Source organism: Solea senegalensis, linkage group LG4 (genome assembly GCF_019176455.1).
Source record: "Solea senegalensis isolate Sse05_10M linkage group LG4, IFAPA_SoseM_1, whole genome shotgun sequence".
Taxonomy (NCBI): domain Eukaryota; kingdom Metazoa; phylum Chordata; class Actinopteri; order Pleuronectiformes; family Soleidae; genus Solea; species Solea senegalensis.
The window spans coordinates 7,075,163-7,100,053 of record NC_058024.1 but is presented as its reverse complement, the minus strand read 5'-3'; the positions used below and the strand labels follow the sequence as shown (position 1 = coordinate 7,100,053).

General features: G+C 40.8%; 1 protein-coding gene across 2 annotated transcripts; it reads left to right on the top strand.

Annotated features, from left to right (window-relative positions):
* Nucleotides 1-39: 39 nt before the first annotated feature.
* On the top strand, nt 40-23,909 carry LOC122768635 (growth/differentiation factor 11-like). Of its 2 annotated transcripts, none has more exons than XM_044024764.1 (3): nt 40-833; nt 15,772-16,145; nt 19,795-23,909. In XM_044024764.1, the coding sequence occupies exons 1-3, from the start codon at nt 419-421 to the stop codon at nt 20,170-20,172; spliced, it is 1,167 nt and encodes a 388-aa protein (XP_043880699.1). In that variant the 5' UTR covers nt 40-418; the 3' UTR covers nt 20,173-23,909. The 2 variants fall into 2 exon arrangements, with proteins under 2 accessions (XP_043880699.1, XP_043880698.1); XM_044024763.1 differs by having other exon boundaries at nt 19,792-23,909.
* The last annotated feature ends 982 nt before the right edge of the window (nt 23,910-24,891 follow it).

The following is a 24,891-nucleotide window of genomic DNA, read 5'->3' as shown; positions in this document are numbered from 1 at the left end:
AGCCGCTTTTTGACCGCACTTGCACATTCTTCAGTGACACTTCTGAACATTCACACACCTCCGTGGACTAAATTGTACAGAAGACCCACAAAACAACCACTACAGCTTTTCCTACACGTGAGCATCAGACAGATCATTAGTTCACTTTCAATCAAAACAGCTGCTACTGAGATACACTGGGACGCACCTTTTTTTTTTTGGAACATTTTATTGCAAAAGCTCCTTCTGCAAAAAAAAAAAACAACTTCTTGGTGATCGTATTGGATTAGATGCATGTCACTGGTTCCCTGCCTTTTGTAGGATAAGGCAAGGAGTCGCGCACATCCGAGAGACAGAGGGGATATAACGGGATAAAGGGAGCAAAAGACAAGAGAAATAAAGAAAACAAAGTTGCACTGCCTGGTGTCCGCGCATCGTCATGCAGAGGTACAACTTCTTACTGTGCTTAATGGTGCTTATCTCCTTGGGACAGTCGGGGAGCGATGAGCCCAATCTGCTGCTACCCTCTGCCAGCGAGACACCCACGGATGCCGGGTTGTCTCTGCTGGACGAGGACGCCGGTGCCCACGAGTGTTCCGCCTGTGTTTGGAGGGAGCAGAGCAAAGTGTTGAGACTGGAGACTATTAAGTCCCAGATTCTGAGCAAACTGCGTCTGAAGCAGGCGCCCAACATCAGCCGGGAAGTGGTCAATCAGCTGCTACCCAAGGCGCCTCCGCTCCAACAGCTCCTTGACCACCACGACTTCCAGGGAGACGCGTCATCCCAGGATGAGTTTATGGAGGAGGATGAGTACCACGCCACCACGGAGTCCGTGATCACCATGGCCTCTGAGCGTGAGTAGTCGTTTACAACCCAACAATATTGTCTCCAAATGCGTCATGCGCGTAATTGCGCAGCAAATAAGTTCAAGTGACTGGGGCCTTCTGCTGCTGCTGTGTGTGTGCATGGACAGTGCTGGAGCCGCTGCATGGGGCTCAGTCAAGTCAGTGACCCAGGATACTTTTTTGAAGTAGAGGGTCCCCACTGTACACTGTGTGTTTGAAGTGGACTGGTATCATTTGACTAATGGCTCTGGTCAGCTGTTGGCCACGGCTGTCAAAGTAGCGATTACGCGCGGAGCTGATGAATCAATACTCAGCGGCTTAAAGAGCCTCGTCATTGTGAAACAGACAGCTCCAATATGGCCAGATGAACTTTTGTTTTCATGCTGAGGATGATGATGATGATGATGATGATTATAATGATGAGGAGGAGGAGGAGGATGAAGGGTGCAGGGTGTCTCATGTTTATCTGCTGAGCTTCTCACTCACCTTCCTGCTGTCACGTCCAAACTTTTTTACCCTTTCACAACAGGAACTAAACGCGTGACAGACCCGCATGAATGTCAAGTGCATTATTAATGATAATGCAGCATTTGGCTGGCAGTTGCATCACTTTAGCCTTTATGTCCTGTTTTGCATTAAAGGCCTAAATTCTGGAGTTATGATCACGTCGTGGGGCCCTCTCTGATTATTGCCCCCTGACAATTTGCTTGCCCTCTCATTTCCCATAAATCCACAGATAAACCGCAGGCAGGCCCCTTAGAGACATTTTATAAAATTACTGTTGAACCCTGGCAGCTGTGCTCTATCGGTCTTTTATAGGAGGCTCTACCGGTTTCCCTGCTGTTCATCGCAGTGAGAAAAAGTGTGTCCAAAAAGCTGCTATTGTTCCCCTCATGCAGCGGCCCCCCTCGGCCGCACTTGCCTTTTAAATGCGAAGTTTATAGGCGCAGCTCGTTTTTTTCACCACGAGTTCACAAAGACAGAGAATCACTTAGTGTCGAGGGGAGTGTGTGACCTTTTCCTGGCGAATTGCGGGGTTCAACAACATTTACACACGTAATATATTCTGCACAAGGCGGATAAAACACACTCCAAATAATGGCTTTTTTCTTTACTCCATGACTGAACAAAGATCAGCCTTTGTGCTGGAGCCTTATGTGTTTTCTGACACAATCCATGTGTCATTATCTATCTGTCTGTCTATCTATCTATCTATCTATCTATCTATCTATCTATCTATCTATAATAGAGCTTAATTGTCATTATTGCAGTTTAGCAGCTCTCATGTATCAGCTACATTGATTAAAAACACATTTTCATTTCAGTTTATTCCATATGCGTGATACATTACCTTTCGTTTCTCTATAAACTTAAGTGTTCATTACTTTTTGAATAAAAAGATCCAGGTCTACAGAAATGTGATCCACATCTTGCCCTGTCCTAAGAAAACCACCTGCCTCTGTGACTACAGTGGGATAAAAAAAAGAGTACACAGTTGTAACTACAGACTCAAATGTTGGAAATAGGGAACTGTTGAACGGAACTGTTAATGTTCTGTGGCTGTTCATCCTTAGTGGATCAGATCAGCTGATTTGTTATATTTCAGCATCTACAGTGAAAAAAGAAAATGGTTGACAAACATCTATCTATCTATCTATCTATCTAGATAAGACTGGAATAACTTCATGTGATGTCTCCCACTGCACCTTTAAATGCCATATAACTAAACTGTAGCTTACGTAGCTCGTACAGTGGGGGAGAAACAATGACCTCAAACTGTATGTTTGAATCTTTGCTTCCCATACTCTGCACACACACACACACACACACACACACATATAGATCTAATGCATTTCATGGACCCTTACTTCCACTAGGACCAGGTTTTGGTCTCGATGGAGAAAATATCTCTCATTGCAATCTGTCATCATGCTGCATATTGTAATTGCCATATAATTATTATCAGTCACACGGTATGTGTAATAGCTTTAAAGTGTTATTGAGCGTTAACATTACTGTACTATAAAAACAGGAATTACTCAGGATCCTATTGCAAGGAAGAGAACTTGAAGATAATAACTGTTTCCAACATGTGTTAAATTGTTTTTTAACATGCTTCGAGTCTACAAAAGCAAACTAAAAACAGAAGAATTACATTGCTACTAATTGTAATTGTCCTCATCATACCTTATGATACTGGCTCTAAAAAGTCAGTGTTTATACCAGAAAATGTCCATTAAAAAAAAAAAATATTATAAATATATATATATATATATTTATTATATATATATAGGTTTGTGCAGCTATTCTTCTTTGGGCACCACATTGACTTCATTGACCCTAATCAGAGCCATATTCCTAACCTTAACCGTAACCATTTGCTTTCTCACCCTAACTCTACCCTAACAACCATTCAAATCTTAGCCCTAAACTTAACCACTTCCTCAGAAATGGGACCAGGTTTTAGTTTCCATGAGGACTGCTGGTCCTGACAAGGTCAGCGTTTATGCCAGAGGAGGTCCTTAAGAGGTAACAAAGATAAACACACATACATACACACACACACCTATCTATGCATGATGCTTGCTAAATGTATCTTTCTCACAGCATCAGGAGACAAGACTGACACTGTTGCAGTATCTGTCAGTTTACAGCACTTGCTCTCTGTTCTGTACGTCTCATCTCTTTACATCAAATGCAGTTTTCATCATCTAGCCAGGCCAGCCCCACACTTGCTCACAACATCACCCACACATTCCTCCCCGTTAGCCTCTTAAATCTTTCCTCTTCTTTTCTCCGCTACTCGTGGAAGAGTTGAGAGAATGAGTGCATCTCTTCTGCCTATGGCGCCTTAGTGATCCCACAGGATTAAAAAGTGCCTTTTTCTGTCTCTCTGATAGAAGGAGGACTTCAAACACTATTCCCTGCGCACCTCGAACCCAATCACCCTCTCACGGTCGTGCACACTGCCTTTGATGGGCCATGTGGGTTCACACAGTACATACTGAACTGGACCTGTGCCAGAGTTGCTTCTTAGTATTCTCTCAAGGTACGTGGGTGCCGCAGTGGGGGTTGAGAGGGTCCATGCTTCTTGGTCTTTAATTACTATGAAATTTCATGGAAAAGTACAGCTATTTATATCGTAGTGCAGCACGTTATGTACTGAAACATCTCCCTCCATGCTGCGTGTCTTGTAGGTAACTGCTTCGCTTGCTGTTCATGCATAAAACAAATGGTTTGCTTTATGACCTCAGTTTAACAGGGTCATTTTTGTGCACAGCACTGAGAAAGAGTGTCGATTTTTATTAATTAATGTGTTAGCATTAACATATGAATGCAAATACTGGAGTGTGGAGTTTGCATGTGCTGATTTATGTGTGTAATTGTCCTGGGCGTGAGTGCAGAGTGTGTATCTTGGAGCCTGGTTTGTTTTGCCTGAGGTGGGGTGAGGATTTGACCCCACTAGTCTCCCATTTGTCATTTGTCCAAGACATGTAGACCAGACCTTCCTCTGCCGTCAGTGACCTTCTCGCTCTCTCTCTCTGTATGTTTGATAACCACACATTATATCACGTCTTGAACCAAATTAAACTAGTTCAGACTGTTGTGCTAGAGTGCTGGAAGAAAGTTAGAAGCCTTTCATGAGGAACCGTTTTATATTCTTGAACTTTCTTTTGCTTTGGGTAAATGGTCTATCTTGTGACAATAATTTTGAGATTGTCCAGTAACAGAGACTCCAGCAGAGAGCAGCACTGGCTCACCCTCCCTCCTAGACTTAATTCAGTTTTTAGTTTTATTCACGTAATTGGACATATCAGTGTGTCCAGAATAGGAACTCGTCAGAGAAACACACTTGATAGAATCCATGCTGAGCTTTACACATTCAGAAGATCACATTTGAAACACATAACTGACTCAACACAGTTAACTTTGCCCACGTTTAGTCTTATTCATGTGTGTGTATGAGCTATAACAAAGTGTGATACTGGTATTATAATCCTGCGCAGATCAGACTCATACAAGCACAAGCTTACACAACTTTGTGGTAAATATATTGAGCATCCACACACATGTAAAGGTATCTTTCCACATGTGCACAGTTGGGACAGTTGGGACAGTTAGGAGGATGCGTAAGGATGCTCTGCCCACACACACACACACACACCCACGCAGAGTCACACACACACTCCAGAGAAAAGTTCTCCTATTGACAAAAAGGGTCACAGAGTTCACAGCTATGTGATATATTGGAAGAGGAGACTATTAACCTCATCGGGGCTCTTTCTTCGGCAGCAAAGACGAACCGGTAGTAACTTGAACACTTATCCCCCACACATACACACACACACTCATCTACTAACCACTCCCACTAAAAAACAAGTCTTTTATAGTGTTGACCCTATAAAAGGGTCATTTCCTGAAGGTGCAGGAACCATAAAAATTAAGAGGGAGAGCGCTAAAAGGACAGAGCAGCAGAAGCCGGACTGTCTTCAACTCACTGGCCAGTGTTTGCTGGAAGTTGATGACTATGTGAGGCTTTTATAGATTTATTTATTCCATGGAGGTCTCAGTTTGACGATGACACCTGTTCCCCCTGTGTAGTTCTAGGCATCAGTTGAGGGAAAGATAAACTTTGCTGTTGGATTGACGCCAGGGCATGAGTGGTTTGTTTAAAAGGGAGTAAAAATGCAAGAAAGAAAGGTCTGTAGGACTGTAGAAATTGCACAACATACTGTCAACTTTATGGCTAATAAAATTTCAAAGGGACCAAAGTCTATTAATACAGGGACAAAATTTCCCCAGGACCTCAGGAATCTCGCTCCTTCCACCCTCCTTCCTCTATTCCCACGCTTCCGTGTACGAGTCCCTGCAGCCGGCCTTTTTCTTGACACGTGGGAATATGTTGCATTGGAATTTAATGCAGGCTTTTCCAAAAAAATAAAAAATACAACACAGAGAAATTTCTTGGATGGATGCATTTTCATCCCCTGTTTTCTGTGCTGGTGTGTGTGTGTATCCACTGCTGAGCTCCTCGTTGCTTCTTTAAGGGATTTCAAAGAGGGTGATTGAGTTAGGTGCACCGCGGCTCATGCTGCGGGTATGAAGCGGGGGGGAGGAAAAGAAGGGAGTGAGTCCACAGGGAGCAACAAGCAACCCAGTCCTATCCTAAAGGGACAGAAATCATGGAAGGGTTTTATAGGTACAATTAAAAAGACCTGAAACAGATGTTACGTTTCACTAATAAAGGAAATAATTACTTCGGACCAGTAATTAAGCCCTATGTAGGGACATGACTGAGGAGGAGGAGGAGGAGAGGAGTGAAAAGATAAAATGGAGATCATTGAGGGAATTATTGTTGATGGATGCGTTCAGGCTTTGTGTGGTCGTGTGCGAGGAGCTGCTGAGGATCCGTTTATGGAAGAGTCCATTAAATCTAAGAGGCGTTTAAGCAAAGGAAATGCTGCATGGGCATAATGTTGCATCCCATGAGGGAGGTGCTGTGTTGGAAAGTAGCTCAATTAACAGTGGAGTAGCTCATGATTATCTACATGAAAATTTAATTAGCCTCTTTTCTGTGCAAAGGAGAGCAGCTCCTCACCGTATTTATCACCTGTGGTTTTATTCCTGCCTGCTGTTTCCACACCACTCCAGGAAGTTCATTATGAAAATGCACAGTCGATTTCTTTAGGGACAAGTGCAAGTTTGATTTATGTATTGTACAGCACAGATGGATAAAGAGAAGCTCATAAAGGGAACGGGAGATATTTCCGTGTTATACGGGTCGTGGCACTAAGTAGCTACACCAACTTTGTCTTTAGAGGAAATCCTGGGCTCAGGCTGTGACAGATTTGGGTGAATATAGGGACTTTTTTTAGTACATGCATGTATGTAATTTATGTTGTTGGATCAGATGAAACCTGCAAGCGAGCAAGTTTGAACACATTTCAGACAGGGAAACACAAAGACGATTCAAATACATTTGATAAATTCTCTCTGTCTGTGTTTTAAATTTCTCAAATTCTTATCATCATCTTATCATCATGCATTAATTCATGTGGGCGTCATCTGCATATGTATCAATATTGTATTGTACTTTACTGCATTGCACAATATTCCCATATCACTTTATAGTCGTGTCTTCTCTTGCAAAACACAAGTGACTGTGCTCTCAGCTGGAAAGCGAGTGGTAGCACTTCCTAAAAAACGTACTTTCTCTATTATTAGAAAAATCTGTATCCACTGCAGCTGCTGTTATATGAATCTTGTTATGCTGTTATGTTGAAACCTTTGTGATATCAACAAACCGAATGGGCACAAAAACCTATTGTATATCACCAAAAATGAACATGACATGTACTTACATCATCTTTGCTTGCTTTTTTTCCCAGTCTCATTCTGCTCAACATTTTCGTATTGAGTATTTTTATAGTTAAGTGTCTGAATTAATTGCTCATCTGAGCAGACAAATAATTATTATATGCAGAATTCCCCATGGCTGTATCCTGGGACCCTTTCTCTTCGACATCTAGCCTACATGTATCCGCTAGCTCAGACTATGGAAACAACACAACTAATCGAACTATAAGTATGCAGATGACACACAAATCTATATCACCATATGACCACAGGACTATAATCCCATACAAGCTACGATGTACCTGAATTTTCCTTTGTTAAACTTATTTCAAGTTGTAGACAAAGACTAATCAGAGGTCAGTGGGTAGTTTCAAAGGTAGCACAAATCAAATGAGGAGTCTGTGAAGAAATCAACATGGGCACATTTGCCTTGAGCAGCTGTTCACCAACTCCGGGACATATGGACCACTTGCTGCATGTTTTCGCTTTCTTTTTAAAATAACTATATATTTTCTGCAGGACTTAAAACGTTATCTTTAGTCACTAGACTGGAAACTTTACTCCTTTTTAATGTTTATTCTCTAATTCTTTATTCTCTATCGTTTGCATTGTCTTGTGTTGCTTCTATAGTTGATACCTTTGAAATGTTACATGAAGCTCTACGAACTGAGTTATTGCAATGTGCTGAATGTATTTGCCTTTAGTTGTAACTGCAGTTGTTTACCACTATAGCATTTACTCTGTTCTGCTGTTACAGACAAGTCTGAACTATATGCGACTCTTCTGACTCACTTGTGAAATCTCCTCTGAATCAACAGACTCAGAAACATGTCAGTCAAAGAAAGATACTGTATATCACATTATCACCACATGGTCAGTCTGCAAATTGAGACCATTTCCACACCATTAGTTTCTGTGACTCTGTTCCATTACATACACACTTCTTATGACGTCCAGATGTCCGAGAACGACGCGGTAGTTTCCTGTATGTTTTGGCCTGTGCCAAATCAGATTCAGGTTTCACAGCATTTAAGAGGGTAAAATGTGCAAGCTATAACACACACTGACATTTTTATCATGACACGAGCGTTTTGCAACTTGATTGAAACCATCAGCACGCAGTTGATGGAAGACATGTGCAATATGTCATTAGAGTTATGCAAACCCCCGTTTTTTACCTCCGAAAGTTAGCACAACTTGCTCCATAAACGTTTTGTTTGTTTTACCTATCGCCTTATTTTGTAAGAGTACATTTTCTTTTTAACAGTAAATGTGTAAAATGAACAATAATGGTCAGTGGGAAGAAAGCTTCACTTCTAGTTTTATCATTCACTAATGTTTCCTTGATGGTGAATTTTAATGTCGGATTCATTTTCAAAGTGATTAAAGCCTTGTATTTGTCCAAAAGCATTAGCCCTTCAAATAAATAAGAACCATTTTCTCCCTTTTCTTAACATTTCTCCTTATGATAAAAGTGGCAAAAAATAAAGTTACTGGGTTCCACTTCTGCCGGAAGAGCAGCACAATGTCCTCTGACATTAACGTCTTGCATGTATGTGTGGATGCACAAGAACACAGGCAGTGAATCCTCAGCATGCTTACTGCTGTCCAGCTGTCCACCTTATTGCAGTTCACTGCACGCTCACTCTATTCATGCTCTGTCCTCGTCCTGTTGGAGATGTCCCACAGACATTCCCCTTATAATACAATCATATATAACCCCAAACACTAAAAGCAATGAGCTTTGAGTCCATTTGCTGATGTCAGTCAGTTTGGAGTTTATGCAGTTGCGTGTTCCTGAGAGTGTGTGTGTGTGTGTGTATGTGCGCGCGCGTGCGTGTGTGTTCGCTGAGCGAGAACAGGGAGCATTAGGAGGTGTCTTTTGTTGCTCCTGGGGGGCTACTGTGCTCAGTCCTAATAGGAGTCTTGTGCCTGCCGTTGTCCCAAGGGAGAGCTTCTGAATGAGGGGGTCTAACTTCACACACACCCCCCCGTCCATCCCCGGCTCAAGCCCGGCCTCCCCCACTACCCTCTCCTGTCCCCTGGGAGTGGCCGAGGGACAAAGAGGGAGTGGGGCTGGGGTGGGATGGGATGTTTGAGGGGGTGCACTGTGGCCCCTGTCTTATTAGAAGGGTCGTGAACGTGTCACGATGATTAATATGCCGAGGTGCGTGGGGATACCCTAGAGTCACATTTATTCAACATGAAGGCTCCCAAACACACACACAGCACAAAATGGCACATTTGCATTTCCCATTAAGAAACGAAAATATATATATATATATATATATATATATATATATATATATATATATATATGCACATATAAATAAATACATGTATGCAAATGTAACTCCTATCTAGGTTTATATCATTATGCATTATCCATTTGGACATTAACAATAGATGACCATTTTGCTCTCCACCCCACTTTAGCTGTGTTTTTTTTCACCTGATTGGCATATGTTACACACACACACACACACACACACACACACAAACTACCTTGTGTGATCCCCCATGAAATATTTTCTCTTTAAATGTAAGATATTTTCAGCGAGTGTGAAGGCTGTGTTTTAAAAAGTTCAAAACATCTGTGGTTCATTTTGGTTAATCCACAAAATCCTGTCAACTGTCATCAGTCACACTTCAGCAGATTAGTCATCCAGCTGAATTTTCTCCTTTTGCTCCAGGACAGAAAAAACTTCGTAATATTGAGCTCATTTCTCTTCTTGTTCTTCTTTGATTTCAGTAAATATAAAAAGACAGCAATTACAAACTGCTGTGAACCCTCTGTCAAACCACAGATATAGACTTGAGTTGTTTTCTTGTGTTAGTGTTGTTGTGGATGTGGTTGTCCAGTTCTCATTTGTTAAAGAGGTCTTAATCTCGTTTATACTTTCAAGTGGTTAAATAAAAATAAAAGATAATGGCACATCACTTAACGCTATAAAGATTCTACTGTTTTAATGATGTGACCTGTAGGCACAGTATTACATTACTTGACAATCCTCTAATTATCTCTCCATCTGCTTTCAATAGTTTTATTGAAAGCATTTAACTTTAAAATTGCCCGCACTTGTGTTAAGGAGAAGACAGATGGCGTGCTGAATAAACCCTTATATTGTATATGTCTCCCTTTACACGCATGTATAGGAGGCTGTGGGCTAACTCTGGCACACAGGTATCAAGGGAATCTACTCGATTTTTGATAGGCTCACCTGCAGGCCTGCTGGGTGTTGGCAGTAAAATTCATGCGCTGCATATGCTGCAATTATACCACAGGGAAATAAGCTGCTGTAATAATGGAGTAGGCTGGAAACATGAGGAGGAAAAGCAAACAGGACCATTTCTTTTAGAAAACACACCATCCTCCATATACTTCACATACTCCATATATACTTTTTTAACCTGTTTTTTCTTCTTCTTACTTTTCTAGTGTATAAGAACTAGTTTCTATTATTGTTAATTTGGCCCCAGAGAGTCATGTAATTACTACAGTAGGTGAGGCTGAGCATGTAATCAGAATTTCTGTCCCTGCTGCTGGATCGAAATCAGAGTTAAAACAATGAACTTTAACTGTTCAGGAAATTAAGCTATAAAAGCAGACCAGCAGTTCCAGTAAAATTATGAACCCCCTCCAACATTAGTGTCACAGGAGCAATGTTATTTAAGGCAGCAGGATTAAATATCCCGTTGGTTTTCTGATCTTTACAAGCTAGGCTTTGCACACACGCAGAACTCTGCCAAGATGTGGGCTGTAATTAAGTTGCAGACATTCGTCCTCCACGGGTTGCTGCTTACTCCTGCACTTAGCGGATCTATAAAGGCATAAATTGATTTTGCCTATCAATGCAGTCATTGTTTAACATGACATAGCTCATATGTTGTGCAGGTGTGTTTAATAACCTGGGATCAGAGCGCACAGGCCCTGCTTCTCAAATTACTACCTCTCAAGAAAGGCCTCTGCTCCAGGACCTGAATCGTTTCAGCCATGCACATTTTTAGTTTTTACACCCAAAGAACTCAACAAAGGCAATAAAACGGGGTTCACAAAGGAATAGCTGGTGTCTCCAACTGCAGTGATTAAAAACAAAAAAAGTAGTAATAACAAGTAAACCCCAAGCAAACTGCACAATCATTCATTCCCAGTTTTGTGCTGATGAGCAAACACAACACCACCCACATTAATTGCTGTGACCCCAGCAACCCACCAGAAGGAACATTGACATACTGTTTGTCCAGCGTGAGACATTGTGTAATTGTATAATTTACACTCACTAATGACTGTCCCTGGAAATACAGGCTGAAGGACCACGTCTGTCCCTGGCTTGGCCCTTATTCAATGTTTGCCCTGGACTCTTCTAATGGATAGTCCATCTGTACCTCGGTGAATTCTTATCCCTCAATGCATGCCCATAATTCAATTACAACACTTGTTTAGTGTAAAAAAAACAAGCCAGTGTGTTACGTCCTGCCCATCTGAGGTTTTACAAACAATCCACCATTGGCTGCAGAATCTCCACCCTAATCAAAACAAAAACAAACTGTGGCCTATTCAGTGCTGCTGTGTCACTGAGATTTCAAATGATTCTCTGGTGAAAAGACGTGTTGTGACGAAAGACACATTACCATTGCCATAAGGTCGACCTTGACCTTCAAACTCAATCTGGCTATTTGGGGCTGCCCCTCCCCAGCACCACTGAGATGTAAAGAGGCTGACGGTTTTGACCCCTGATCCCATTTCTTAACTAGGCTGAGGTGCCAAATAACCTTTTGACCCAGGAAGCATTTGCAGGTTGCCGGAGCAACCTCAGCTTTAGCAGTGATTGACAGGTCCATGCAGGTTTTTTTCTCTTCTTTTTTTAGATGATGGCGCAGCAATCTCTCTGAACATAAATAATAGAAAACTGCATGTTTTTTTTTTGGCCAAAATAGTTAGAAAGTATCAAATATGCTCAGAGAAAATGAGCAGATTAAATATTCTTTTGTACTCCATTGGCAAATTATTATGCCAGATAGACGCAGAATAAATTTCCCTCGATAAACGAACGCTTTACATGGAAATTAATGTATGAATGCAATGGATGGATGTCATTATATCTAGGTCTATGTAAATGAAGCATGTGCAGATTTGACATGTGGTGCGCATCACAAAAACACCAGAGCCAAGGATCATGACAAGAATAAATCTGACAATACGAGGAGACATCTTGTCTTCTTTGACATAACCCATAAGCCACAACAAAGTCATATGTGTGAGAGGGGAGAGCCACTGACAAAAAAAAAAAAACTTGAGATGTTTTAATTTCAGTAGTTGTGAGATTAACCATTTCATCGCAACTGACCCAGGGGAATCTAAGGTTACCATCTGGCTGCTGGCCACCGTTACTGATCCTTGTTTTAATATGCAAATGTATCTGTTTTCACAACCTGGATGTAATCTCAGATGTAACCTGACGGAACAAAATCAAATGAGCGCATGTGATAAAACAGGTCTCATGCATAAAGACTGAGGGCAGCAATAGGTCTAGCGGAATAAAAAGCTGAGTTTGGAGTCAACATTGTGCTGGGAATAAATAATGACTTATTTATCAGTTATCGTCTCATGGTTTGGTTCAGAATATTTTTTGTTTTCTGTGAAGTACACTTAAACTACTAAGAGCAGCAGCTACAAACTCTGCACACTGTGTTACACAATCTCTTGTCAACGTATCATCACTCCTCTGGTGTGTGGAGCTGTGTTAGTAGATGTTTTTTATGGTCAGTGTGCAAAACGTGCGCACGTCTTCCTTGTGAAGTCTCGATAACTGCAGCTGTGCCCTCTGCCTCCCAAAGACACGCAGCACTGTTAACGGCAAAGTTTCTGCTTCATCATTATCGTTCAATTGTCATCATTTTTCAGCAGCTGAGAGAAGTCACAGGAGTTTTTTGCTAAATCACAGACTGCCATCTTGATGCGCAGGGTATCAATGGCTTTTAGAGTAAAATATCTGCCTGTCACTTTTTGTTGTTTGATGAACAAAAACATAATATGTGTTTGCTGCTTTGGGAAAAATTTAATTTTCTTCAAAAAAAAAAAACCCCTCTGAGGACCATTTTATTTTTTATTTCAGTTTGTGATGGTTATAGTTAAGTGATTCAGATTTGACCCATCCATGTCCTACCCTGCTGCTGTTGGTTGTGCCAAACATCAGCGAGATCACTGACAGATTTAGATTTTCAGCTCAAGATTTTGCATGCAGCTGTTGGTGCAATGCTCCGTGTTGCACTGGGATTTGCTGATTAATAAATGCTCTGCTGCACAGGGAGTGATGTGTTCAGTGTTTCCACAAGTGGGAGTGAATGGTGCAGATGTCACTATCAGCATAATAGATGCAAAGAACAGCACAACCTGCAGAATCACAAGAGAATTATGGTCAACATAATAGTAGCGCTGCATGATATGGTCCAAAAAAAAATCACATTACAATTATCTAACAAATGTTGAGATTGCGATAAGATTCAAAATTGGTATGACTGATTTTTATTCCACATTGTATCTGTCATTTTCATGTAGAAAGAAATCTAGTAGTCTGTTAACGCACAAAGCACAAGGAAGAGTTTGAGCCAGTGAATTTGTATTACAAATCATTGTCTCGATTAGTTTTTTGGTCCATAAAATGTTGGAAAATGTCCCAGACCTTGTGGTTCACAAATGTTTGTTTTGTCCACAAACCAAAATTAAACTTTTCAATAAATGATCAAAATTGTTGACAATTAATTTAGTAATTGATTAATAATCAATTAATTGTTGCACCCCTACTTAATCTTATTATATTATTCAGTCTTTTCAATATTGTATATTGGATATATATATATATATATATATATATATATTGGATATATATATCCAATATATATAATTGGACATGGCCATTTTGCAATTTTGATTATTTTGCGAATAATTGTGCAGTCATTAATGCAAAATCCATGATATTGTGGTGGTGGTATTACATTAGGATAATGATGGCATTAAATAAAGTTTCTCAGCAGCAATACAAATTTCTACAAATGGTTGTGATTTTAAAAATTTAATTTGCTTTAATTGGCTGATGACAATTAACTGAGATAGGGGAATAGCTTGAATTCTACAATTCCTCCCAGTTGTGTTGTTACTGTTTTGTGTTATTCATGGTTTAAGAGTACTGCATGAACGCTGTGAAACCATGCTTCCAACAGCATGTAAACATTAGGTCAGTCTCACTGTCTCACACCCAGACACAGTAGCTTGTGTTAGCTGCGGTGGTAGCTTGTATGATTCAACTCAACACTTCAGACCACTGGAGTTAGTTTGTCAGCACCCACAGTTCGTAATATGTATGGAGTAGTTTGTAATATGTATGCTATGTATACCTCACTCTATATTATTGTAGGAACAATATATACAACAGTTGTTGTATATGCTGATACTTTAGCTTTAAGCGACATGGGCTAACTGCTAGCACTTACCTGTCTAATAGAAAAGAGGAAACCTCTGCGTCGCTCTTCACCGTCCTCTCCAAACCCCAGATTCATACTGGTTTTTGAACAGCTTTAGTCCACTCTGCATTTAGTCTCACTGAACTAGCATATCTTCAGTGCCGCGTGCTCCATTAGCGCACCTTCTCTTACCAGCCCGACTGTAACCTGATTGTCCCGCCCCCTAACTGTTATTGGCTTGAGAACACCCAGAGGAAAACAAAGAGGAAACAATGAATATGAGCAGGGGGCCATTTTTTTGCAGATAAAAATTCTACAGCACATTGTTAGTGGCACATTATCTGTAAACATCTGGTCACTTTTTGCCTTTTATTCTACACAGTACATATTTTTATATCACCACCTTAAACATCCATCCATTGTGTACCGCTTTATCCTCACTGTTGTAAAAACTCACCGCGGACACTCCCCCCTCCCTTCCCCTTTCCTGGCCATGTGCATTTGTTTTCAACAGAGCCAACGAACATAAGCCGTGGAGCCATGCATATACAGGTCGGTATCTGGTTTGCATGCTTCTGTATTGATTCTGTATTGATCAATTATCAAAAGCCGGTCAGATGCTAACTTGTGTGTGGCCCCTGACTCGCTCAGACAGTTGTTTCCTCTTCCTCGCTTCCTCCAACAACAGTTTTCTCTGCCCCTTTTTGGGGCAGCTCTGCCATGATAAACCTCTAAAATAACCCTATCACTGCACTGATCGTATAGCCGGTACCTGGCTAGGGGGTGTGTGTGGTGCTGTGAAGCAACTCGACCCGGGTCAGCGCCCCTGATCTTGCGAGGCTGGTTTTCCACTAACAGATGGTAGGGGGAGTGGAGGCAGCCCCCAATCTGCCCACAACAAGCCATTTAACCATCACAATGACTCCGAAGCTGTTAAATTAGGGTAAAAATCCTGCCTAGTTCTGCTTTAAGCTTTTTGCCAGATGTTGATCTCAAAAGGTCAAACATCCTGAAACAAAGCTGCAGTTCTCTGGCATTTCTCAATGTTGTCTGTTTTCTGCAAGTACAGTGTAAAGTGTTTTTTAATGCTTTAGTACAAGTATTAATGTAAGATGTGCTTTCTCCACAGCGGAGCCACTGGTGCAGGTGAATGGGAAGCCGAGCTGCTGCTTCTTCAAGTTCAGCCCCAAACTGATGTTCACTAAAGTGCTGAAGGCCCAGCTGTGGGTTTACCTGCGACCGTTGCAGCAGACCTCCACCGTTTACCTGCAGATCCTCCGACTGAAGCCCGTCACAGAGCAGGGCAGCCGCCACATCCGCATCCGCTCCCTGAAGATAGAGCTCAACTCCAGAGTGGGCCACTGGCAAAGTATTGACTTTAAGCATGTGCTGCAGAACTGGTTCAAGCAGCCACACACCAACTGGGGAATCGACATCAACGCCTTTGACGAGAGCGGCAATGATCTGGCCGTTACCTCACTGAGACCTGGAGAGGAGGGACTGGTAAGGACCCTCAGACCTGTCCTTGGGAAGGGGGGGTAACCAATTCTATCACAGCTCACATTCATGCAAAGTTATATTACAATCAACAATGGACTAAGATGAAACTTACAGTCATGGGTGAGAAGAAGGATGGTATAAACATCATGCCTTCTGCACGTCTTTTTAATTCAGTCCTTTACATTATTTGCTTTGGCTCCTTTATGTTCCCATTTCTAAATGTTCTGATCAGCCACCAACCAACTTGGTGTTTTGAAGCATACAGATATACTTCAGGGCTGGTGGGAACTTATGCACTTTAAGCAAGGGTTTACAGCAAGGGTTTGCTTTACAGAGGTAGCCATCCTGTGTTGTCATGTTTCTACAGGATTCTGACATTTTAAATAAGAACACAAATAAAGAAGAACATACTTTCTGGCATGCAAAGGCCACCGTAGTTCCCTGTCGCACTTGCAAAAAGGAGAGTGATTAGAGGAGTTCACAAAGTTTGTTACAATCTCATCATTAGTCACTAATTCTTTAGTTCATTCTGCAGCGTTACAGCAGCCACACTGTCCCAGTGAGAAGTCCACTTGAATGGAAGTCTCACTTGGTTTGTAACGTCAGTAAACATTTTCCTGATGAGTTAATGATCTCAATCACTAGTTACAGATCTCCTTCAATAGTGCATGCTCTTCATTTGTAAATTATGATTCCATTTAAAGGAAATTTGGCCCCCTTTACACCTGGCATTAGAATATGTTTTCTGTGATCAGATAGTGATCGGATAGTGCTTCACCACATGCATTTATACCTGGTATTAACATGCTGTTCAACAACATGAACAGCAATGTTAGCTGCAAGTGAAGTCGTGCTATTGTATAGATTCCTCTTTGCTTTTCGAAGCAGGGGAAAAGTCGCCTTTGACAAGCAGAAAACCAACAAAAGCATAGGAGAGTGCACACTTTTGTTGCCGCTGTCACGTTAGCTGGGCTCTGAGCCACCATGAGTGGACACCAGTGTGATTGACAGCTGGCATCATCTTATAGATGATGCCTATGAACTTCCAGTTGCAAAATATCACTGTCACTGGGCACATTTTAAATCTTGAAGTTTAAAATAGAAGTTCAGATTCTTATGTGTGATGTCACGAATAGCAGCTGTGGGAACAACAGAGCTGCACGTGAAGCAGCAGATCACCCATCTAGTGTCAACCTGGTCTTACATACTGGACCTTTACCTGTGCCACTGCCATTGATTCAGAGAATCAAGGTATACTGTTGTATCTATCACCTTGAGTGGATGATGGGGTTTTGGGGAAGTTCCTGAATGTCATGTATTCTGAAACTCTTTGATACAAACATGTCAGAGGTCTAAATCAGTCTAAATTTACTTCAGTCCAGAGAAAACACAGCTGCTGTTTGGATGAGTCTTCATCATGTAGTCACAACCACATCCCATCTTTAGACCTACTGCAGCTAACAACAGTTTGCACATATACACATACACCCTCTCACTTCTTTGTGATTATTCCACATTTTTGGTGTCTTGAAGACTGAACCCTGTTGAGGTCATAAGAGATGATTAAATCACTTCTGTTGAAAATGGAAGTTGGAAGGTTTAAATGTTGTTAAATGTGAGGCTGCGGTGAATTTTGCTTTTTGTTGAAAAGATGCTGCAGAGGCTCGGACTTCGAGAGCAGGAGGATTTAAAATGTGTTCAACATATATCTCTAGACTCACCTCAGCCTATATATTTGCTTGAGTTAAAAATCCCAGAGTTATTGTGACTGAAAATCACACACAACATCCGTGTTGAATTATGTAGGCCAGTCATCCCAGTTAAGCAACACCAAATATTTACCAAGTGGTCATTTGGGTCAGATCTTCACAACACATATCAGAGGTCAGCTCTGGTGTCTTGGCCAATAAATCGCTACCCTCTGAGTGCACACCATGCACAGTGTGTAATGTTATTGTTTAGCAAAAAAAAAAAAAAGGAAAGATCAAAAACACACGCAAGTGTACAAAAATAAAACAAAACACAACAAGCAAAGAAAGAGGCAAACTCTGCTTCTCCCTGATCCTCTGGTTCTTTTTTCTCTAACAAAAGCCCTAAAGGCCAAACTGACATGGTCTCCCCCCAACGGCCTTTCAGCTTATTTCCTCTTTTCAGTGCGTCACCAAAAACAGTGCTGGAGCCCAGCTGGAATCACTGTGGGGAGAGGAAGGCTTTGTAAAACAAACATGATGGAGTAAAATATTTGACCCGCTTGCTTTGCCCAAAGGTCAAGGTTACGTTAGGCTGCAGATGACCTCCTGGGTCATGGATCAAACCAAGCATACAAATTCATCTCTAAGTTTGAGGAAAGATTAGTTTCTGTCAGTGACCTTTGACTCGTTGCTCAAACAGCACATTTTGCTCCTACTTTAATGATGACTGATTTGTAAAGGTTTTTAAAATAGCAGGTGACTAGATGTTGGGTTTTAAGTTGTTTAAAGCTTCTTCTTTGTCACTTATTTTCTTCAATGTTGCCCAGCTTTCATCAGTTTAATTTGGATAAATTTGGAATCAGTATCACCAGGGCCAGCCCAACCCTTTATGGGGCCCTAAGCTGAATTTGATTTGGGGTGTGGCTCCCCTCCCACCACCTGGGGGTAGCTGGTGCTTGACTATTATTGATACAAATATAATACTTTAAAATTCTGCTATTTTACACCAAACCAGTGTTGTTGTTTAACCCTGAGAACACAGAGCTGCTTTTTCCACGACTATGTATACAATATAGAGTGTCTCATATCCTGTTTTTCTAAATTCTAAAAACATCTTTAAATTGATTTTTGAAGTATGGCTCTGTTACTTAAAAAACGGATTCAATATGCACTAGAGAGTTACAGCGCCACCTATGGAGGCGAGGTCAGACTTACAGCCAATAAATATATTTTCTTCTCCACACGTATACTTGGACTTGGCAAATTGTCCGATTGTCTGGTTGAAGTCCAAAGTGAAAATCAGTAATTATACTATTTAAATATGTTACTCTGTGACTTAAGTGGTTGAATTTCTCTAGTCAGATTTACTTACATGACATAAACGTATCAAACAAGGCTCCAGTAGGCGAGCAGCTTCTGTGTCCTCACAAGCTCAAAATGTTGATTTTCTATATGGAATTTGGTTGAGAGGAGTGGGCAGTTAGTTTTCAGAAATGGTTTATCTAATGATGAGATGAACATGTTAAGATGTCGTAGACTTAAACAGCCTCAAATATGTTTTAAGCATTCCATGTCTCAGGCTGGTTCTTGACAGTTTCAGCACAAATTGCAGCTCATTTTGCAAAGTCAGTGCAAATAGTGTTTCAGTTCCTAAAAAAACAAGTGCACTTATGAAATTATTTTAAGCCTATGGGTTTATTTTCAGGAGTAGAACACCTGTAGCACCTGTGATGGTGATGAAAGCATGGTGTCTTCTTGGTCATGGTGTGATAAGCTGGTGAACAAAAATGACACACAAATACAACTAAGTCGTTCTAATTATCATTAGAAAACTACATAAACTACTCTCCAGTGTATCATACATCCCATAACTGCTGTCTCAGTCATATCTCTGTGGTTGTTGTTCTTTTATAACCACCTCTTTCTCTCTGCCTTGCCCCTTCTCCCCCTGATTCCAGCAGCCGTTCCTGGAAGTCAAGGTTCTTGAGACGACCAAACGTTCTCGTAGAAATCTGGGCCTGGACTGCGACGAGCACTCAACAGAGTCTCGCTGCTGTCGCTACCCACTTACTGTGGATTTTGAGGCGTTCGGCTGGGACTGGATCATTGCTCCCAAACGCTACAAAGCCAACTACTGCTCCGGTCAGTGCGAGTACATGTTCATGCAGAAATACCCACACACCCACCTGGTGCAGCATGCCAACCCCCGGGGCTCCGCAGGGCCCTGCTGTACTCCAACCAAGATGTCCCCCATTAACATGCTCTACTTCAATGACAAGCAGCAGATCATCCATGGCAAGATCCCAGGGATGGTAGTGGATCGATGTGGCTGCTCTTAGGCTGTAGAGGGGAGACGCACACTTGTGTACAGCCGCCATCGCATCAATCCACCCATCACCCTTTTGGAGCTCTCCCCTGGCACCGGAAGCCACTCTACAGCACCAGATTTCACTTTTGCCCAGCCACAAAAACATTCCAAGGAGGTTTCCACTTTTTTTTTCTAGTAATTAAAATTATTCTAACTGTTGAAAAAAGTTATAAATGAGATATGATTTTTTTTAAAAAGGGACTGATTGATGGAAATACAGCACAGGATGAATAATTTAAAGAGGTTGAACTTGTGGAGCAGCTTCAGAAAATGGTAAATGAGACAAAACAATGTTATAGAGTGTGTGTTAGTTTGATGTTTCTTTAAGCATTTGCTTGTTTGTTTGTTTGTTTGTTTGTTTGTTTGTATGTATGTGTCTGTCTGTCCGTCTGTTTGTTTGTTTGTTTATTGACATCTTTGTGAAATGTCCAGGTTAGTGGATTGACAGGAGACTTAAGCATGTTTTAGAGCTACGTTAGTCATAAGGTGAGGTTGGAGATACTTAATGTTACAGATACTTACAATTACCGGTGAGATATGATCCACAACAATATTTTGTGAGGGGGCATGATCAGATTATTTTGTTTTTTTTTTAATAATCCATCACGTTAAAAAAAAAAAAGATGCTAATCCATGCTAACATGAGGAGAGTTTCCCATTAGGAATGCTTTTAGTGCAAATCCAAAATCTTGTTTACAGACGCTTAGAGATGTGCTCTATAGATGTAAAGTGTTGAGGAGATCCAAAACCAAACCTGTAGCCTCTAATATTTAAGTCCCCAGTGGGACATTCTCATACTCTATAAAACCTTCACCCTGTTAAGTCAGTATGGATATTTCTGCTGCTTCACCAAAGTAGATGATGCAGATTTCAGTTTGACTTGCACATATAGGTCTGAAGGTGTAAAGTCTGTAAAGAGAGCTGGGAGAAGGAAGAGGAGTAGGACAAGAACCTGACGGTTTTCCTTTTCTTCTGTGTAACAAAGAAAAATAGACTTTAACACCTTCATTTTCTTTTTTGCATTAAATGTTGAAAACAGTAAATGCACTCTTAAAAATAACTTGAAGAGACCTGAGACTGAGCATATGATACAAACACAGCAGCATCCACGAGGGTGTGAGCTGCTTGTTTCCAGTGTTCACTCAGTTATGGGTGAATTATTGAGCTGATAGCGCATTGTTTAAAATATGTAAGCAAAATTCCGACTGACTGACAGCAGTTTTCACAACTGTGTTTAAAAAAAAAAGTACACTGTCAAGTCAGTTCATTCACTTTTTCTCAGTGCTAGTTCAGAAGAGTTTAAACTTTAGTGCTGTGCTCATAATAGCTTTTATAAATCACAACAAACCACTTAACATGTAGAACAGAAGTTAACTCTAACGATAAGATATTCACATTCTGAAATGCCACCACTTCACTTCAACCTCAGCTACATTATCATCATTATCATCATCATCGTCATGGAGAAAATATTGTTAGAGCTTGAACACAGTGTAGATTAGTATGCTTGAAGTCTGTCTTTGTCTCCTGGGTGTCAAAGCAAAGATATCCTTTTGTTTTAAACGAAAGCACTATGCTGTTGGATAAAGGAAGAGCCTTCTGACATTATATATAAATGATATATGTATATATTAAAAAAAGGGGTACAAAAACCTTTTTGGGGGCACTCTACCTTACCAACAATAAATTTTGCACTATACGACGTTCATTGCGTGAGGAGGTTAAGTGTTGTTTGTGTTTTACCAAGCACAAGAGAGCTTGTACAGTATAGGATTTTAAAAAGCTATTCAAGCTTCTGGTGATAAACCATTAAGCCGAGAGGTTATCACTTCTTTTTGATTCCATCATGCTTTCCTGACTTTTGTCCGAAGCGGGGGCCTGTCCATACACTCACACACTTCTATCCAATCTGGAACCTGGATGTAGTGAACCAGCGGCCTGAAAGGCCTCCTTTGCCCGCTTTGGGTGTTAAGTCATGTATGTAGTAAAGTGTCTGGATCAATAAACATAGAATGCTTTAACTGGAATTGGCCCGCCCACCAACTTTAATCTGTCGCCATGTTAGAGACTAGAGACTTTCTTTTGACTTAAAGGTGATATATGTAAAATATGTACTTCCCAACTGAAAACAATGCAGGGGCGTGGTTGCCAGTTATTTTTTGTTTGTCAGTCACAGGCAGAGATTGAAAGAGAGAGTGTGTCTGCATGACGGCAGCTCCGGAAAGAGTTATCACATGATGAGAGGAGACGACAAGACAACAGCAACAGACTGTAACAAACATTATAGAGGTTAAATATCCCCTGGCAAAGTGTATGACAGACAGGGACAGAGTGTTTCCACCTGGTTCAGTTTGGTACAGGCTATTATGTATTCTTTCCATGTTTGGCACACTTCCTTTGGTGTACCAGAGTAAAATGGTACAGTGCAGTCAGGATGGAGCTAGACCGGCTGATTGGGTGACAGAAAAACGTCACTCCCCTGCGACTGGAGTTTCTTCAACTCCCACAGCCTATTCTCTTGTTGAGACAAACAGCCACAAACCAAGCAGGAAATGAACCAGCTGCTGGATGTCCTGCATTGTTCTCTGTTGCGTTTGATGTCGTCATTTGCCGTCGTCACACCGGAACGACATATCTCACTGACACAAGCATGACCCAGGGCTTTGCCATTCCAAACTATACCGCACTGTACCAAAACAAACCGTACCATGGTGGAAACACATTATAAACTAACTTATAATAGCTGAAGCTCCCCATTGCTGCTTCCCTGTCTGCTGTCCGATGTCCGCCATCTACATTTTAATGTATCTCCACCACGGACCATCGTTTCAGAAACGTCTCTGATCGAGACGTTTCTGAAAGGGATGGTGAGGCTTTTGGGGTTAACTCTGCCTGAAGCTCATTCTGATGCTTTCATGTGCGACCTGTCTGCCACTATCCATCATCAACTTCCTCTCCACTTTCAGCCGTCTACTTTATAACTCATCTCCTCCGCAGACCTCTTCTCCTCTGGTCCAGATGTTTTTGAGAGAGGTAGTGAGGCTTTCTAGGTTCGGTATTGTTCAGTTTTTCCAACACTCTGCTCGCTCTGCTTGAATCCCTTGTGTGTAAGTGCTACAAGCTGTGTTACTGGCTTGCTGGCAGTGGGCGTCGCAACAGACCAAAACACCAAACCAAAACATGAACACAGTTTGCGTCCCACATATGAACATTTATTTTGTGAATATACTGGTGACACCATTGTTATCAGTGAAGCCAAAATTTTAATTTAACGTGTTTCTGGTGACACATCATGGTCTTTTTTGTCTTAATATGATACATTTTGTACATATATCACCTTTAAACCACATGTCGCGTGTCCTGTGTCGACATGTTTTTGCCTTTGTGTGTATTTTAAGTGAACGGAACCCATGTATGAATGGGAGGAGTATCCAGGGATCGTTAGCCAAAGTAGAGGATGACGTGTTGTGTACTGTAACTTTTGTGATTGCAGGAATATGCTAGAACATTTCAAAGGGAGAGGAAAGCTGGTTTAGGGGCAGTGGCTGGAAATAATTCAACTGGTCAATTGTCTATTTATTAATATTAATTACAATGCATTTCAAAGTCTGTCTACCTCACTTTAGCCTTCTAAAAACCTTGATTTAAAGAGAAAAAAATTGTCATAAATAAATCTGCACAAAATTTGAACCCACATAAAATATATCCCCCATCAAAAAATGTAGATGAAAACCACAGGGTCCCCTTGTTCTCAGGTTCAGATTGAGTTACTGACAGAGTGACTGATGGTAGCGGCTCTGGTAATGTGTGGTCAAAAGAAATATTTAGCTGTGTCCACATCGACATTTTAACAATGGTTAAAGCTGTATTTTGAATTTTCATGTCTGTATGTGTGAGAGTGTTGTCATATAAATATATGAGAGTAAGAAATCTCTATGTAAATACCGACCCAAATGTTGACATGATTTATGATGTTTTGGACAGGTCCACCGCTTCTAATGTTTTTTCACTTTCCTCCATTCTTTGTGTACCTAAAAAAATCACCCCAACTTTGTAGTTTAATGGTTGTGCATATAAATAACTGTTCAATTCTTATTTTTTGCCTTTGTTGTTTATTTACTGTCATTTTTCTTTTGTACAATAAATCATTTATTTAGCTTATGGGATTTGGTTTGTTTCCTTCAACTTATGGACTCTGGTGTTATTAAGCAAACTATCTGTTCGACAAGTCAAAAAATTAAATAATATGATTTTACAAAGCTAATATATGCTAATATGAGCTTTATATATATATATATATATATATATATACATATATATATGAAGAATCAAGGAGTTTATTTTATTTAACCAGGAAAATCACTTGAAATGAAAATCTCTCAACGAGGTAAACTTGGTCAAGGATAACAAAGATGCAAATTAAATAAAAAGAAGAAATGCTCAAGCTGTAATCAGCTGAGAATATATCGTATAATTCAGTATATTGTGCTCTAAACATGGCCGACAAAAACTGTGCTTTTTGAGTCAGAGTCTGACAGGCTCAAAGGTTTAAAATGTTACTTATTTGGCCTTGCTCTTCTATGAGAGTTTCCCACATTGCATTTCCTGCTTGGCCAATCCAGGGAACAAAGAACAGAGCTCGACTGAATTGTCCAACAAAGATAACTTTCGAATACTTGTTATGAAAGTG